General features: G+C 46.4%; 1 protein-coding gene across 1 annotated transcript in view; it reads left to right on the top strand.

Annotated features, from left to right (window-relative positions):
• SPOCK1 (SPARC (osteonectin), cwcv and kazal like domains proteoglycan 1) overlaps window positions 1-18552 on the top strand; it is a 465095-nt gene that overhangs the window by 374408 nt on the left and 72135 nt on the right. Inside the window, exon 6 of the mRNA XM_045552560.1 lies at window positions 4499-4613. Coding sequence (XP_045408516.1) covers window positions 4499-4613 — 115 coding nt within the window. The remainder of the gene's footprint in view (window positions 1-4498; window positions 4614-18552) is intronic.

The following is an 18552-nucleotide window of genomic DNA, read 5'->3' as shown; positions in this document are numbered from 1 at the left end:
TTGGCTCTTTCCTTCTTCCTCCGTTTCTGCGACGATTGGGGAAGACATTTCTGTTCTAGCAGGTCAAGGGTCTGGAAGCTTCAGGAGGTTGTATTTATATTAATGTTTCTATTTGTGCTTGTATGAATATGAGTTCCAGTGTTGTGTTTAAAAGTCCTTAATTTATTTCTCTGTTTCTCGGCTCTCCTCCTTTAGAGAGTTAGAGTTAATTATTTATTTAACTGCTTTATCATAAGATCAATATGAAGGCTTGAATTTTTCATATTTCCTCTTTTCTGCCTCACAGCCGATACAACCTGGCCAAGTTCTTTAGGTCCAACCGCCCGTATCCTGAGGCTGCTGTTCCGTGATTATTATTTTTTTTCTCTCTTTCCAGCAGAACTGAACCATCTTGGGACGAAGATGTGTGCTTTATAAACCTAAGACAAAGCATTGCCATTCCTTAGAGTCTATCTCTTTTTAAAAATCTGAGTAGAAGATGTTTTCGTTTGCTGGGCTGCCATGACAAAGTACTGCAGACTGGATCTTATACAGCAGAAATTGATCGTCTCATAGTTCTGGGGGCTCGAAATCCGACATCAAGGAAGCAGCGGGGTGGCACAGCCCTGCTGAGCAGGAAGCCTGTGCTTGGAGCGAGCTGGTCCTCTGTGTACAGCAGGAACGTGGTCAGCATTTGGCTTCGGTACCTGGTCTTCCCTGGCGGGCATCGGGGGGAGAGAGGGTGATGGACAGTGAGGGGGCGGGTAACTGCGGGGTGAGGATCGTGACTCCATAACCCTGAGTTGCGGGCCCTCAGGACGCCTCTGGCCAGCGAGGGGGCTCAGGCAGAGCTTTGCGCTCGCAGCCCTTCCCCGAGGGCGCCCGACACGTGCTCCGCGGGCTCCTCCACTCCTCCCGGGAGCTGCGGTTCTGGCTTGGCGGTCGCCTCTGTAGAAGTCGATGCACATTGCTTTAGATTTTATCATAGAGTATTTGATACTTAACATAAAAGATACATGTACTGCTGTATTTGACATAAAAGTATATGTATTGTGTTATAGAAGCTGTCAAAGCTGGTAGCAAAACAAAAGCCTCAGAAACTAACACGCACCTTCTGAAATCAAACATCACCGAGTTTTGTGACGCTTCCTCTGGGCTCCTGTCCGGCCAGCCCGGCCTCCCCTAAGGGGGCACCCCCTGTCCTGGTGGAATTGGCCTTCACTGCTGTCCCTTTGAAAGGAGCTTTTGCCGTATGTGTATGTATCTCTAAATAACCTGTTTTGAGCTTTATAAAAAATGGAATTATAGCCTTTTGAGCTCCGTTTAAATGGTACATGTTGTTCTAGAAGATAAAAAGCAGATCTGTGCCCTTGCAACTTGGATTTCCACTGGTGTAGACAAGTACTGTTTTTTGTTTTTTTGTTTTTGGGTGATGCAGGGAGGAGACTGGGCTGCCGCCACAGATTGCCCCCCACGCCTGTACAGGAGAGGGGATGCTGCAGCCCAGCAAGGAAGCAGCATTCTGGGGATCACAGTCCTCAGGGGCTTCTTGTCATGGCAAGGCCACCCAGGGAGCAGGCGCTCTGGGCACCTGGGAAACAGATAGACTAGGCTCCAGTGATAGCCAGGGTGAGCAGGGAGGCTGAGAGGCTGAGTCCTGAGTGTGGAGCTTAAAGAGAGGACTCTGGGAGCAGACGTGGGTGAAGGACAGTTCAGGATGAACGTCCTGAGTACTGAGCTCCAGCTCCTGCAGTCCCTGTGTGGGCCGATCGGGAAGTCCTGGTGGTTGGAACAGAGGTTCAGAGCAGCAGAGTGAACAGTGCAACCTTCCTTCTGCCTTTATCATGCAGCAGCTGTTTATTGAACATCTACTATGTGCCAGGGCCATATGTGTATCGTATCATTCCAGGGTATGACAGTGACTAAGACCTTTTCCTGCTGTTAAATACTTCCTGGTCTAGGAGGAAGTCAACCGCTCTGTTAGTCAGCTTTTGCTAAGTTATGCTGTAGTAACAAATGATCCCTAAAGGTCAGTGGCTCACACCAGCAAACCTTACTTCCGTGCTCATGTTGAGTGTTAGCTGTGGGTTGGCTCGAGCTCTTTTCCATGTTCTCTGCCTTCCGAGTCCTGGACAGAAGGAGCAGCCCCTATGGGGCACCTCATTTTCATGGGAGAGAGAGAAGAGTGAGCGAGGAGATAGAACCAAACAGTGATGCTTGGTGTGTCTGCTGAACCTGGCCGCCCTCACTCCTGCTAACGACCCACTGGGCACGGCAGGTCACATGGCCAGGGCTGGTGTCAGCCACTGGGAAGGGGACGTCGACCCTCCCTGTGGGAGGTGCTGCTCGGCAGGACCCAGGCTGTGCCTGGAAGTAGAGATTTCTGTCCCAGCGAGAGCAGAGAGTAGGTGGGGAAGTCACAGTCTGTCACAGATACACACAGGCAGTGACAGGAATAGTATAGTAAGGCTTTATGATAAATAAGTGTTAATCTAATTCTGACTTTATAAATAAATTTACACATAAAAGTATGTTTTACCCTACATTAGCGTTAGGGGTTCCATAGAGAACCACTAGTCTGCAACCGGGTGCTGTTCCCGAGAGCTAACCCGGAAGAGGAGAGGGGGCAGCGGGCGGCCACAGTCCCCTCCGTCTAGCTGTGGGCACCTCGCGTGTGCCGCGCTGTGTGGAAGAAGGTCCCCTGCTAAGTGACCCGCCTGCTGCCTTCCGGCGCTCCTCTGGGTGCACCTGCAGTCCACGTGGGCTGTCCCCAGCGTGTCCCCTACCTGCAGGCCCCGTTTGTGTCCCGTCCTCACATGCACGTATATCCCGCCTCACCTCCTCGTCACATCCACATGGCTTTAAAGGACATGCTTACTCTTCTTGCTTCATTGTCACATCAGTCAGTGTCTGAGGCATGGGCCCCCACAGCTCCTGCCACCCACCGGGCACACTCTGGACACTTCGCAAACACGCCCAGAGGGGAGTTTTGCTGCGGGAGGAAGCCAGTGCTCTGCAGGCTGGCTCTGTGACCCTCTCCCTGCGAGCGTGGCCAGCGACCGGACTGTGTGGGTGATCGCTGAGTGACATGAGGGTGACTCCAGTACATTTAGAAGCAGGTTTAAAGCACTCTTCCCCTTGGTTTGTCATCAGTATGGGGACTGAATAGCTCGTCCTGTTACAATGAGCCGGTATTTATCTGCACTTACTTGTGTGTGGCTTTGCAAACGCTGGCGGACTTTTTTCAAAGGTATGCATTTGTGTTTTCCAAGGGCAAGGACTGTATCTCCTCTTTTCTTTCATTTGAAAGATTCCCCGTGGCACCTGATAAGAGCTGCACGCCCAGTGGGTGCTCAGTGAATTTCACCTATCTCTTCTTCCTTTGAACCTCTACCGGAAACACACACATGGTCTCGGGCCCGTGGGCCTTGGCAGAGGACTGATTACACACAGGCCTTGATCTTGAGAATTTTACAGGCAAAAAGGGAGGAAACTCTCAGACGACTCAGATCTAGGCCAACAGCAAAGTTGCCTAATTAACCACACACAGTTCGGCACAGGACGTCCGCACGCTGAAGCCCCCTCCACGGGACAGAACCGTGTGTTGGGGGACACACAGGCTAATAGCTGAGCCCTGAGCCAGGCGTGGGTTTGAATGAGCATTGTGATCTTTTGCAAGCTGTTTAACCTGAACCTCGGTTTCCTCTTTCATAATGTAGGAATAATAAAAATGCTGGGAATTGTTGTGGTCTTTTGCACCTGTAAATAACATCCCTCCCTCCTGCTTGTGTTCTGAATCCGTTGAGAGTTAAGAGTAAAGAGCTGGCAGAAAGTGACCAAAATATTACCGTTGTTACTGATAAAGGGTTGACAAGATGCGGTTTATGGGCTTGTAACGCAGAATCCTAGAATTGTGTAGACACTTCCACCGAGTCACAGGCTAGTTTGACCACAGGCCTCCTCTGGTGAGGGAAAGATGCATGTAAACGTAGGTTTTGGGCAGTGGAGGCAAAAGCATTCATTCCCTGTTGCTCCCAAGGGGAGGGCTGAGCCTCAGGTTACCACCCGGACTCCCTAAGGGGACTGTTATTCTTCCCCCCAAGGAGGAGCAGTGGCAGGCTGAGGGGACGGGAGGGGTGTACAAGCACGTGGGAGGAAATGGGGAAGAAGCCTCCTGTAGGGAAGGGGGAGGTCATCGTGCACCATGTACAACTTCGGAGATGTTAAGTTTCATGTTAATAATTTTATTTTATAAGTAGTGACGCCTGAGTTTACCATTCACTAAAGTAAGCCTTCCAGTGCTTCCACAATGTGACGAGAAGTTATCCTGTGCATTTGGAAAAACATAAAGGGCCGTTTCTTATTCAGTATCCCACACTTCAGACCGTTAACAGAGATGGAATTCTCCCTGCTCCAGCTTTGCTTCCGTGAAACAAAGGCACTGGCTTTCTCCCGAGGCAGCTGAGGAGAGGTGTGCTGTGGCTGCATGCTCACAGCCCGTTCTGTCTCTCTTTTGCAGTGCAAGTTGGAGTTCCATGCTTGTTCTACCGGCAAGAGCCTCACCACCCTCTGTGATGGGCCCTGTCCGTGTCTCCCGGAGCCTGAGCCACCCAAACACAAGGCAGAAAAGAACGGTGAGTGGGGATACGAAGAGGGTGTGGGTGTCAGGGAGGGTTGGCATGGCCAAGCCCTGTCCCAGGTGCCAGGAGCAAGCTGGGGACATGGGCAGACTTGGCAAGCAATTGCTGCAGCTTGTTTAGGGACCCTAAACTGAACTGCCTTCAGCTACCATTAAAAAGAAGAAGAAGAGCTGAGTGTCTTTGAAAATAATTCTGTTAGACCAAGATATGCACTAGGTTCTTCTAGAGGTCGAAGGGGCTATGGTGTGGGAGGAGGAGGTTTTTCAGCATCTAAGACCGGGGCCTGCCCTGGGGTCCATCTTGGTCTTTCTTGAACTCTAATCTCTCAAATCCTTTGAACTTCTCAAGGCCAAATATCAAAACAGAGACTGCAGAGATGTCCCAGCAGTGGGGAGCATTCTCCCCCACAGCATTCCTTCGTTAATATATTCTGCTTGTAACGCAGCACAGAGCCAGGGGACTGAAGAAAGAGAAAACCTCCCCATGGGTAGCTGTTTCTGTTCCATGGCTGAGCGGGGCAGGAAAGGTTGGGCTTATTTAGATGTTTTCGTGGTGGAGAAAGTAATGTCATCCCACTGATCTCAGCCCCTTTTTGAGCTGTCCTCAATGAGACCCAAGGTAGAAGTTTGAATTTGCATTCTACGGAATTGGCTCTCTCAGCCATAGTTGGCTATTCCATGGAAAATGTTGAATGTGTGAATGTGCCCATGTGTGTAAGCTAGTATCTTCTAAGGCCAGCAGCTGTTTGTAATAGAGGAGAACGAATAGGGTGTGAGTGTTTATCCATTTGCCTGCTTATAAACCATTTTGTCTTTTTGAGGGCCAATAGATGAAGATTTCAAGTCTAAATCTGTTCATGGTGACTTTAGGAATATTGTGTTTAAAGGCTCTTTCGGAGCTTTAACTCAGGATGCGGAAGGACGTTGTAAACTATGCAGCACTGGGATCACAAATAATCTCCAAAGATTATTCTCGCTTTCCAAAGAAAGCTGATCGTCTTGCATTTGGGCCTGATTCATTTATATAAATGCAGTAAGAAAAGTTAACTAATATATTAACACACAAGCCTCTTTGTAGTCTGCTCAGAAGATCCAAAGCCATGTGGTGTTAAGCAACTACGTAATCTAGAAAATTAACTTCTGACTGGAGATTCCTTAAGAATCTTTTTAGGAAGTTTCAGTAGCCTCTGTTATTCCGTGTATGTTGTTTATTGCTTTAATTTGCTCTTCTGTTCCGAGGCTGGGAAACTAAGCCAAGAAAGTCAGCACCGCTGTTTTGTCTGTGGTATCTATAAATAGGGGTGAGTGGATCTTTCCTCAAGGGCTTAGAAATCTGCTAAAATTTCCTAACTTCCATGATAAGGTTACAGGCCAGTTTTCTGGGAGGACTTTATGGTCCTCCCAACGAAGAGCGGCCCTTGTTTCTCAATGGCTGGCTTCGTGCATGAATAAATGGGATCCACTCTCACATACAACACTCCACGTGTGGCCTTGACTGCACCATCTGCTTGTTCTGTTATTTACTGGTAATAATTATTAATAGAACAAATTCTTATTGAACCTATGCAAGTAGCTACATTGCCGTTAAAAGTAAAGGGATTCAGAAAGAGTGTTGTTTCTGAACTCTGAAAGGTCAGTGAGAACTAGATGACCATTTAAAAATGTTTCATTTCAAGATGTTTACAAAAGCACACTAAGTTAATGGCAAGAGAGAGATCAGGAAGAAAGAAAAATGACTTCATATTGTATCAGAAAAGAGAACAATAATACCAACAATGTGTCAAAACAATCAAAATTATATTTCGTCATCAGTTCCGTCAGTCCTATACAATTATTTTTTTTGTTCCACTGAGTCTTGGGTCAGCAATTAACTTTTATAAAGTCATCTGTGGCTGGATTATAAACAGTCCTGGAAATCCTCATTTCAGTCCCTAATACTATTTAGAAATTGTCTAAGAAATTTCACCTTAGAAGCCTGTACTAATGCATCTGTTACCGGAAGTATCAATATTCAAACTTGGTACAATTTTTTCCGTGAAGTTCTAAGACTGTCCTTTGTTAAAGACCCAACTTCTAGTCCAGGGATGGGGAACTGAGGGGCTTAAGGCCACTTGTGGCCTTCTAGGTCCTTAAGTGTAGCCTTTTGACTGAATCTAAATTTTACAGAGCAAATCCTTTTAATACATTTTTGTCTTTTATATTTTTATTTTATTTTTAAAATGAACCTATTTAAAATACCAAAGAATAAAATAAGTTGCAGCAAAATAATCCTCCCAGATTGACTAGCACAATTAGAACATCAGTAGCTAAATTGACAACTGCTATGCTCATGATTTAGTTCTAACTTCCCCTGCCTGGCTGGCACCACTGCCACATGAGGCTGGTTGGCGAGAGTTTATGGGGGTCACATACACCAGTCTGTTACCAGCTTTTGACAACAATGCACTGTGTTTCTGTTTGAAGTGGAATTTGTGGACAGTTGCACAGCTCAACAGTATTTTTTAATCCTGTCTGCTTAACAACCATCATGTCAAAGAAGAACAAGAAAATGCTAAAAGAAGAAAACATATTTTTTAATGAGGATTGAGAATTGCAATATCATCTTGTTTCTGCTAAAGATAGGATGGATTTGCTTGCTTTGTGATACTGCAATTGGCATTAAAGAAATTCAGTGCTCATCAGCATTATAACATTCATAAAGACCACAAGTATTTTAAATTAAAGGGAGAGGCATGAAAGGTTGTGTTGCAGAAATTAAAAGATGAAAAGCAAAAGCAAAGAAAATTCTTTCAAGCAACAATAAGACCTGGAAATAATGCCACTGAAACAACTTGTGAAGTACCTTATATACTTGGGGAAAAAAGGGAAGCCATTCAGTGATATAGAAATTGTGAAAGAATGCATTGTCCAAGTTGTAGGATGCTTAGACCCTGATAATGTTTCAAAGTACAAACAACTGCCTCTTTCAAGGAAAACCATAACTGAGGGCAGCATGAATTAGCCTTCAACTTAACAGCACAACTTCATGGAATACTTCAAAAAGAAAATATATATGTATTCAATTGCTTTGGATGAATCAGCTGATACTACTGACTTGGTGCAGGTTTTATACTTCATTTGGGTCATAACAGAGTATTTTCTTTGCTACAAAGAGTTACATTGGGCACTCTTGTGAACAGAATATGAGGAATAGATATCTTCAACAACTCTCAAGATAAATGTCATGAAATTGGACGGAATTTGGTAAATTTAGTGAATGTATGTACAGATGGTGCACCTTCCATGACAGGAAAACATGAAGGGTTTATTACACAGATTAAAAAAAAAAGTATTAACAGATCCAGATGCACTTATTTCTTTTCATTGTATCTTGCATCAGCAAAATCCCTATGCTAAAGCTACTATTTTAAGTGACACTTTGCAAAAAATTATAAGTATTGTTAACTATATTTGTGCAAATGCAACACGGCATCATCAGTATCATAACATGCTAAAGTTGGATTTGCCATATCATTCTAAGGTGTGTTGGCTATTGCAGGGACAGGTGTTAACCAAAATTTTATCTCTGTGAGAACAGATAGTTAAATTTTATAAAGAACAGAATCAGTAATGTGAATTATTGAAAGAAGATTTCTGTAGGAATGAAGCATTTCTATGTGATATGTCAAATCAAAATGACTTGAATATTTCTTTGCAAGGTAAAACTAAGTCTATATGTGATATGTGGCAAAAAATGTAAGCATTTTGGAAAAAGCTATCTTTTTTCAAAACACCTCTTCTTCAAAAGGAAATTTCAGATGAACATACCTGAGTTAGCAAAGGTCATTGATGAACAGCATGTATATGCGAATCATTTGAAGACTACGTAGTGGTTACAGATCTATTAATTGGAGAATGCAATGAAAGGTTCACTGACTTTGAGAATCATGACATCACACTCAAATTAGCATTTCAGCCTCACCTAGTAGATATTACCAAGGCCCCTAAAGAACTACAGATGAAATTGATTGAGCTCTCGGTAGATGACATTTTAAAGTCATTGTTTGATGCTAAGAAAGATCCAACTGAAATATGGAAAAATGCTCTAGAATACCCACACTTTTGGCAACATACCAGAAAATGCTTTCTTGTTTTTCATCCCCTTATTGCTGCAAATCTACATTCTCCTACCTAACCCAAATCAAGATGCCCTTAAGATCACAAATGACTGACACCCATCTGAAGGATCAGCTGAAACTGAGGACCTCCATGCTGCAACCAAATATTCAAATGCTTTCCAACAAAAAGCAGACACAACAAAGTCATTAAAAGGTTAGGTAACTTTAAAATTAACAAATAGTTTTAATTTTTTGAAATCATTACATACATAGTAGTTAGATTTTTACAAAATAATGTACATTTTTAAGTATATCTAATTGAAGTTTCTTGAATGCGGCCTTATTTGGTTACAGCTAAATTAACGTGGCCTTCCAGCATGAAAAGGCTCCCACCCCTGCTCTGGGCTGTGACCTACAGTAGAGTTTTCCTGTAAGCGCAAGGGGAAGCAGAAATCACCCGTCGATGGTGAGACTGAGCAGCTGCGGTTCATCTGTGAAGGAATCCAAGTGTCCTCGTGGGGAGAGCATAATCCCCTATTAGGGTATAATGTTCAGCTATTTAATACGGATTTGATCAGTGTTTCCCTGGAGGATAAGAACGTATTCTGGGCGGTGAGGACATGGAGAAATCCCCAGGGTCATTCTGCGAAATGAAACATTTGAATTAATGATGTTTTACCTGGACAAAATTGATCAAGGGAAGTCTGACCTTTTCCTTTCATTTGACAACTCTTTCCGTGTGGCTGTCAGGACAGTTTGTGACAGGCAGTGTGGGCTGAACTGAGGTGGTGGCAGTTGAAATAAAGGGGAGCGGCTGGGTGCAGGGGAGGGATGAGAGGCAAAATAAAAGGCAACTTCCAGTTGTCGACTGAGCCACGGGGTGGAGCGAGAGAGGAGGAAGAGCTGAGCACACAGTCCCCCTTCCCTCACCTGGCAGCAGCCCCTGGCAGGAGCTGCAGGCGGTGGGCCTGGCATCTGCAGGCCACTGTGCCTCTGTGAGAGATATCGTCGCTCCGGACCGTGTCACCCGCAGTCTTGTTTCTGTGCCTATTGCAGAAATGGCATTTCATAGTCTCATAAATGCAATTAAGTAAAAAATGTGGCAATATTGCTATTAATGCTCTGGGTATTTTATTTTCAGCCTTGCCTCTGTTCTGAAGCTCAGTTCCATCTGAGGTGAAACCCTTTGTGGCATCACTCCCGGGCGAATTCTGTTAATTCAGGGCTGTCTCGAAATTCTGGGGAGGAGCTGCGGTGCTGGTGGGACGCATGTCCTGGTGCTCCCTCTCGTTCTTGGGCACCCCCGCCTCGGTGGGGTCCTGCCGTCTCCGGCTAGTTGCCAGCGGCGTCCGTCCCCGTCGAGTGCGGTGAGAGATGTGTGCGCGGCCATCCGGGACCCGTGCTCGCCGTGTACCTTAAGGCCACGTCGCGGCCTCTTTTTTCTCTGTTAGCCTCTTCTGTGTTTGTCGACAGCCTCTTTTCTCTGTTAGCCTCTTCTGTGTTTGTCGACAGCCTCTCCCTGGCCCCGAGGGAGACCGCGGTGAGGTTGCTGTCTCGAGCTTTCTGTCCGTGGGTCTGCCTGGAAGCCGTCTGTGTCCCGTGCGGAGGACGTTTTTGCGCGACTTGCCTCCCAGTGGCTTTGACACTGGTGGCGAAACACTGCACTGCTGGCAATCTCTGCCCGTCGTGGGTTTCAGAATTGCCCCGTCCCAGCCCGGGACCCAGAACTGGGTCACAGACGGGAGAAGTGTGAGCAGAAGGCGCGGAACGCACCTGCCACACGTGCCGTCTCCCTCCCAGGGCCTGGCCGCGAGCGCGGCCCCTTTGATCAATATTGGATGCGAGCGCGGCCCCACCTGCTCCCCTTTCATCTCGTGGACTGCTGTTTCTTCCAGCCTTTGGTCTTCTCAGTTACAACACGCCCGGCTCTGGCAAATCAGAAGTCTCTTGTCTCAGCTTTCAGTCTCAGAGAATTTTTTGGAAGTCAAAGCCAAGTGGCTGATTTTTTGTTCTCTTTATCTGGCGTCTCTCCTTTGATGTGTCCCCTGAAGAGACGGTGGAAGGTAGGGTCATCCTTTCATATCTCTGAATATTTCCTATTACACCTCTAAATTTACCTCCTGACCTTGGCAGATTACTTCATTGCCTTCTCTCTCGCCTCTGTAAAGCCAGTCCAGCCTCAAGAGCGTAACGTAACGATTATCCAAACAACAACAACAACAACAAAAAGGAAAACAAACTGAAAAAGGAGGAGGTGAAACTGAAATCTGTGTGTTAAGTCTGGGGTTCTGTGCATTTTTCTGAGTTTTTCAGGAAAGGTCTCTCCTGATTCCAGCGGGTAATTTTTAGGACCCAACAGCCAACCCAGGCAGGAAAGTCACTTCTTAGATCCAAGCTTCCCTCTGTAGCTCCAGGCTGCTGCTGCTGCTGCTTTGTCTTCAGCCCTCAGGGAGGGAAGGAGGACGGTGAGGAAGGTCTGAGGCACCAGGTTCTGGATTATTCGCAATGGTGGAAAATCCAAGGGGAAAATAGAGGTCTCTAAAAAGCAGAGGCTTTGAGGTACATTTTTCACCTAGCCAGCACTTCTCCCCTTCTAAACCCTGCCCCCCTCACCTCGCCGCCCCTGTTTCAAGAGACAAACCGCCCGCTCTTGGCCTGTGCCTGGCAGCCCTGCCCCCCCCCCCCACCCCCGCTCTGAGGAGGGTTCGGAGCGCCTTCATTGCTCAGGTGCAGACTGTGCAGAGGTGTAGGTTTCAGATCAGAAGGGTCTCACTCGTCTTCTCCCACCCACGCTGAGGGGTCCCTCTGCCCTCGAAGGTGCCTACAAAGCCCAGGGGAAGGCCAGGTGGGTGGGGCCTCAGACTTCCCCCCTAGCAAGTCCATTTTTATGCTTTGCAGCATTAGATACATCTGCAGGACGAGTCTGACCACCAGTGATCCTCATTCCGCCCCAGTTTAGCAGAAGAGAACACTGGACCCCCGTGAGAGAAAGAAATTTGCCTGAGGTCAGATAATGGGTCACTCAGCTCCAGGCCTAGCGGCTTTGTTCCTTCCACGCTTGCAGCCTTGGTCACAGTCAGCCTGAAGATGGTAGAGAAGCCGTAGGTGGGAGTTAAATTTAATTTCTCCTGTGTCTGAAGTCACTTGCCCAGATCGGATAGCATCAACCGTCACGCAGAAAATGTCACTGTGTTCCCACCACCAGCAGGGTTTTGAATGGCATTCTGCAGAATCTCTCCCACCCCCTCTTCCACTCTGTCTCTGGAAGAGGAAACAGAACAGAACTCTAAGGACAGCTCCTTCTCTTGTTCTGTTGGCACAGATTAGCTTCGGGAGAGTGGATGTGGCCCCAGCCAAGCGACCTAAGAAACTGGAGGAGGCTGCGGAACTGTAACCCTTTCCCCACCTGGCAGGTGCAGGGAGGTGGGGGCAGATTGGGTTCAGGGAGGACAGAGAACTGCAAGTTTCTCCAACACGGCATGCTGAGAGGAAATACCTTCCTTCCACCCGAGCTATTTGGAACAGTAGAAAAATAGTCTACAGTGATTTTCTTTCCTCAGATGGTGTTTTCAACCCGAGGGCGAGATTCCGGGGGAAAAAGTCTTGGGTTGACAGACATCTGTCTAATTCCATTACTTATCACAAGTGGAGCTGGGAAAACATGTTTAAAAGGGAACAGGAGGCGGCACAAAAGCGGGTAAGGAGTTCTTCTAGCTGTAATGCCTCAACAGAAAAATCCTAAAAGAATCCTGCTGCAGAGGCGCCTGGAAAAGTCGAGCTTTCTCTTTGCATCCAGGAAAGAACATTTTTCTTTAATGCCTGTTGTTTAACAGGGCGAAGGCCTCGGGCTTGCAATTTAAAAAGCATTTTATATTAACCTTCCTCACCCATTCAGCTTCATTCACTTATCATTCAGTCCTATTGTTAGGGTCAGAAATTAAGCATATAAAGGAACATTTAATTTTTAGCCTTGTTATTCTAAATGTTATGGCCTCAGAAAATGCTTGAGAATTAAATTGGCAGCTGCATCAAGGAAGAAAAACTCATTCGTCAGGACTCTGAGGTTTGACTCAGGTTCTTCCTCTGCTGCGAGTCCGGAAAGTAGACGCAGGTTTTCCTGGTCCTCCTGAAGCCCATTTGGTAGCAACTGAATGGGGAAAGCGAGAGGTGCAAAGAGAAAGAAGGATAAACTGAGACACAGGGTGGCCAAGGCGGTAACTGGATTCGGCAAAGGGGACAGAGGTTTGTGCCAGAAAGTAATGGCTTTGATAGTCTGCCCAAATGACTCTCTTCTCCTGTCCTTATTTTTGTTTAATTTGCAAATCAACATACATTCTTACATAAAATCCAAATGTTATGGCAAAAGTGTCCATATTCCCAGTTTTGTTAGGCTCCAGTTTTTGGCTTGTGTCTCCAATTATTTTTATAAATGCAAACTAAGTTTTTAAACTGTACTCATGCATAGTTGGGATCATGTTCTACGTAATGTCTTGTGCCCCAGCTCCATATGTTATGGATGTGTCTTCATGTAAGTACACACAGATCTCTCCGTGTTTGTCTATGTGCCTGTCTGTCATCAGCCAAGCTGTGTACACCGCTCCCTTGAACTCCAGACTTAAATGTGCACTGACTACCCCGCATCGCCGCTCGGACGCCCACAGGTGTTATCAAGCTTAACGTCCACAGTCAAACTCCTGATCTTCCCCCCAAGTCTGTTCCTTCCTGCTTCAGTATTTGCCGTCTTAACCAGCAGCTCCATATTTCCACTTGCTGAAGTGAAAACACACACACAAACAGAAACTCTCCCTTTCTCTCATAATCAGCAAATCATGTTGGCTTAACTTACATCTCTGTCCCCATCTGCTGCTGCTCTGCCCCTACAGGCTCAAGGGCAGGCACACAGGCGTCCACGGGTCCCTCAAAGGTCCCCTTGGCACCACTGCCTTGGAGCTTGGCCCAGACTGTCCCCTCCACGTGCCATCCTCCCTGGACATCCACATAGCCACTCCATCAGCCACCTCTTTATATCTTTGCACAAATGTCACCTTCTCAGGACCCCTTCCCCAGCGCTTCTTCTCCTTCCAGCTTTATTTTTCTCTACACCATTCATTACCTTCCTGTATATTAGATGGCTTGCTTACCTTTTTTGTTTATTTTCTGTCTTGCCCAACTAGAATGGAACTTACATGAGGTCATTTTGTCCAGATTCTCAATGATTGTCAAGTGTTGAATGAATCTGCCTTATTCTCTTTAAAGATTTGTTTGCTGTATACATGTGTCATAATTTACACTGTTTAACATAGTAACAAAATGGTTTCTTGTGACACAACGTAACCTGTATAACGTGCTTGACATGCGAACTGTGCAAAGCACTTCATGAGTGTGTGTGATTCCTCCAACAACCAGAGAATGAGATCTCTGCTACTGATGAGAAAATCTCAGACTCGGCTCAGTCGATACCTTGCCTAAGGACACACGGCTAATAGATGACAGAGCAGAGATTCGAAGCCTTTTCTAGAACTTCCACTTTTACATTCACATTATACTGTGTTCTTAACTAATTGAATGTCTATTGAAAGGTCAGACTTCCTTTAGAAAAGAGAAAAATTCACACACCGCACATCCACACACGTGTGTGTCCACACTCTTTAAGATAAATTTGGCCACGCTTCCAGCACTCAGAGAACACACCCTCTACTGATACCACAGCCCTCACTGACGGTATTTTTCCAAAGTGAGAAAATTAATGTCCTCGATCATGTTCTCTCTTTTCCTTCCAGCACGCTCAGCTCTCTGAAGTTTATCAAAACACTGGCGCGGGCTCATTGTTCCCCGCCGTATTAGGCTTCTCTGATAGCCACAAGTTTCCGACTTGGCTCCTTAAAGATAAAAATTCATTTGTAATCTGTCCCGAAGTCGACTGTTCTTCTGTTGCCCTGCTATCTATTGCTGCGAAAAGAAAAGGCGGCATTACAGTAAGAAGTAAATTGAAATTATAATCAGAAGGAATCAAGCGACTGCCACCCCCCACAAGCAGGCTGCTGAGTGAAATGTTGGCGGCTTCTTCCCTAGATCCAAGGGGTGTCCTGGGAGCTGGGCCTCTGGCAGGGCAGGGGGCAAAGGAAGGTTGGCCTTGGTCTAACAGGTGTAGTGGGAATCAGATGAGCTTCATTTTAACTATAAAAATATAGTTAGAGTTCACAAAGTATAACACTTACCATCATCATCATCATCATATGATGATGACGATTCTGTTTCAAAACCCGAAGTGGCAATTAGATGTGAAGAAGGCAGGAATGTCACTTTGATTATTTACCTCGAGGAATATATAATGATGCCAGATAAAACCCAGAGTAAGTAGTTGGTTGAGTATACAGTGATAGCTATTCAGCTGGGTTGGGACTGCGGCCAAAACGCAAACAACGACTACCCAGATCTCTCCAGGCTCACGAGACCAAGGGGTAAGCAGGAGCTGAGAGATGTTGGAGTAAAGAGTGAAGGCCTGTGTTCCTCTCCTAGGCCCAGAGGGTCAGCCTCCGGGGGCTCCTGCTTGAGCACAAGGAGTTCTGGGGCAAGAGAAGGCACCTGCTGACACAGGTGGGGTTCTGCTTGTGAGTCACATTATTTCAAGGCTTAGAGCTAAAAGGAGGAACAGCCTCAGAACAGTTGAGGGGAGGTTCTGAGAGCACATGGTGTTGGGAGAGGGGAGACCACAGGCAGAATGTGCGAATCCCTGCTTTCCAGTTTCCCAGTGATGCAGCAGCAGGTCTTGCTGGGAACAAGTCCTTCATATTTAAGTAAATCTTGCCACGTAAAAAAATCTTACAGGGAACAAATCCAATTCTTCTATTGCACATCAGCCTGGGGGTCCCAAGAAGCTGGTTGCATGTGCCTGTCTCCTCCCACCCCAGCCAAGAGAGTGTCTGTCTGTTTTGGCCTCCTTGGCCTGACTGTGTTTGATCCAAGCTTGAGTCTCTTAAATGGGTCTTGCCACGAGCTCACATGTGGAGGTGGGGTAAGGCTGACAACTACACTCTGGGTTGCACCCTGGAAAGAGATGTGGGCATAGCCCGGCTTTAGAAATGACATAGGCAAGGGACGCTTACGTCATGAAACTAGATTTAGAAGTTGAATGTTAAAGACCTGAAAATTAGTGCTGATGGGTTTTGATTAAAATACTGATCATGTACCAGTACACAGGGCCAAGAAATACTCTAGAAAATGACTTGTAAAAAAAATTACTTTAAACCAAGTTAAAAAAAAAAATTCCTTTTTATGGGAGCTACTCATCCTATGGAACTACTACCCCGAGAGGTGTTCATGAGGCTGAAGAGGCCTGAGTCCTTGTCCCTGTATCTCTCCAAATCTTAGAACTTGGGAGATTCTGTCCTAAGCCAGACTAATCACCAAGGACAGCAGCCAAGGGGAGACCATCATGTCCCTGTGCTCACTTGGCCCAGTCTGTACCCAGCTCAGTCTGTGGCCTGGTCCCTCCAGGGCGGGGCACTGCTGGTCCTCCCCAGCCCCCAGGACCTGGCATCTGGACTTCCCACAGCCTCCCACCCTGACACTGAGGGTGGGCTGCCGCAGGGTCCCCTCACCTGCCAGGCTCCTGTCTGTGACCCGCCCTTGCCGTCTGTCCTCTCCACCTGGGTCTTTAGCCCCAGCCTGTCCCACAGCCTGTTCACTGCTGTGTGCACCGTGCCCAGGGCAGTGCATGGCACAGATCGGGCTCACTTTGGTCACTTGTGGAATGATGACCGAAGGAATGTGTAGGCTCTCAGTGCCTTCCAAGCACGTTCATGCGCCTGAGCTTTCGGTGGCCCCAGCCCTTGGGAGGGTTAGATTCCGTGGGCAAATTAGGTCCCAAGGTTGCAGGCTTTTCAATCCAGAGTTACCTGTCTCTGGACTTCCCTGCATGGCTCATTCTGGGGCGTGACCTCAGGAAGCAGGTAACTTCCATGCGCGTTTCTGGCTTCTCTGGTTGGGAACAGATGCTGTCGTCTAAACCAGTCCCGGCAGGTCTGTTCCCTCCCTGCATCCTGCCTCCCTAACTTGGGAAAAGGGCTCAAGGTGTCACAGGAAGCAAATATTTTTGCCTTGATGACAGAGTGTAGCATCCCTTGGAATAGAACATGCTGTTCAGTGTTTCCTTGGGCTCTTGTGAGAATGCAGAGAACATTTATAGGCAAAGGGGGGAATATCTGGAGATTATAAGAGTTTGTTCTCATTTGAGTTGAGAACCTCTAGTACAAGAATTATACACCGTTCTGTGTTGTGAGATAGTTGGATTAAAATCTGATTACCATCATGCCCAAGAGGAAACTTGCGTATTTAGAAAAAATAGTGTACTAAAATAACCCTGATCTGGTATTTCTCATACCTTACTTCTGAAGACCTCTAAGCTATATTTAGAATTTAAAGCTTAAGGCAATACTCCAAGAAGTTTTTTGGTTTTTTTTCCTTAAAATTGAGGGTAGTGATTGAGTCTGTTGGTAGCGAGTAATGTTTCTTCATCCTTCCATCCATCCACCCATCTAGCATTTATTAAGTGCCTAATCTGCATCCAGGTCCTGTGCTGCTTCTGGCCTGAGTGAGATAACGAGAACTTGTGCCACCAGGTGCATCCGTGTGTTGTTCACGTGTCAGCACATGGAGCTGTCTCATGTCCCAAGGTAACAATTTTCTAGAGCTGAGCTATTTTCCATCTCTTTATGGAGCTGAGTTTGTAAGTCCAGTACTCCAAAGATTTTTTATCGCTTTCTGAGTACTTTGCTATAGTTTCAACCTACTGCCATTGTAGTCTTTGTGTTCAGAAGAGCTAGACTTCATTTCATGAGGCTGAGACAAGGAAACTAACCTTAAAAAGTTACATTTGGCCCCTCTGATAGATACACTGGCATTATGTACCTACTGGATCGTGACCTCCTTAAAAGCAGGGATCATGTCTCATTTTTCTTTCTGTCCCTCGCATAGGGTCTGTTGAATGAATGGACACAGCTAAGTATAAATGTTAATTTGTAATATATATGTTACACACGTAGAGTAATATTTAAATAAATATCCAGGTTAAATTTAGTGTCTTTCTACTTTCTATCTCTAATGAGTTATTTATTCTACATACGGTAGAGACCAAACTCCTTGGCTTACTCTGAGGCTTCGGATTCAAGTTAGCATCTACTGTCTTTGGGTTCCTTTCCTTGGTCACTTGCTGTGAATGCGTCGCCCTCTGGGGCCCGTGTACCTGCCGTGTGGCCTGCTAGTCCTCGAGCAGCAGCTAAAGGAGGAATCGCAGCGTGCGGTCTGGCCCACGTGCTGCCTTCGTTTCCCACAGGAAGGCTGCTCTTCCCCGGGCCTCCCGCGAGTCTTTAACTGTGTACCCTCAAGTTCTCAGCCAGCTCGGCTGTGCTTCTGCTCCACGATTTGCCCTTCAGTCACGCATGTGATGGGACTTGCTGGGAGGCAGTGTCGTATACTGGAAAACACGCAGATTGTGGAACAGGCAGTGGTAGAGCTGAAGCCCAGCCCAGGGCTTACTAGCTGGGTGGCTTTGGGCAAGCTGCTTAGCTTCTCTGAGTTGTCATTTCCTCATCTGTAAAAACAAAGATATAAGCCTATCTTGAGAGATTATCATCAGAATGAAATGAATTCAGCATCTTATTGTGAAAGCAGCCTGTTCTAATAGGTGCTTGATGAATATCATTCTCTTTCTCTCTAGTTCATATACGCCCCCCCCCCACACACGTCATTAACCTAGATTTGCTCGTTGTGCAGTTGGCCATACACTGCTTTCCAAAAGACATTGGGATTCTGGAATTAGTCTGGCCAGCATGCAGT

Source organism: Lemur catta, chromosome 5, assembly GCF_020740605.2.
Source record: "Lemur catta isolate mLemCat1 chromosome 5, mLemCat1.pri, whole genome shotgun sequence".
In the NCBI taxonomy this organism is placed as follows: domain Eukaryota; kingdom Metazoa; phylum Chordata; class Mammalia; order Primates; family Lemuridae; genus Lemur; species Lemur catta.
The sequence above is the reverse complement of the archived record's forward strand: the minus strand, read 5'-3'. Positions and strand labels throughout refer to the sequence as shown.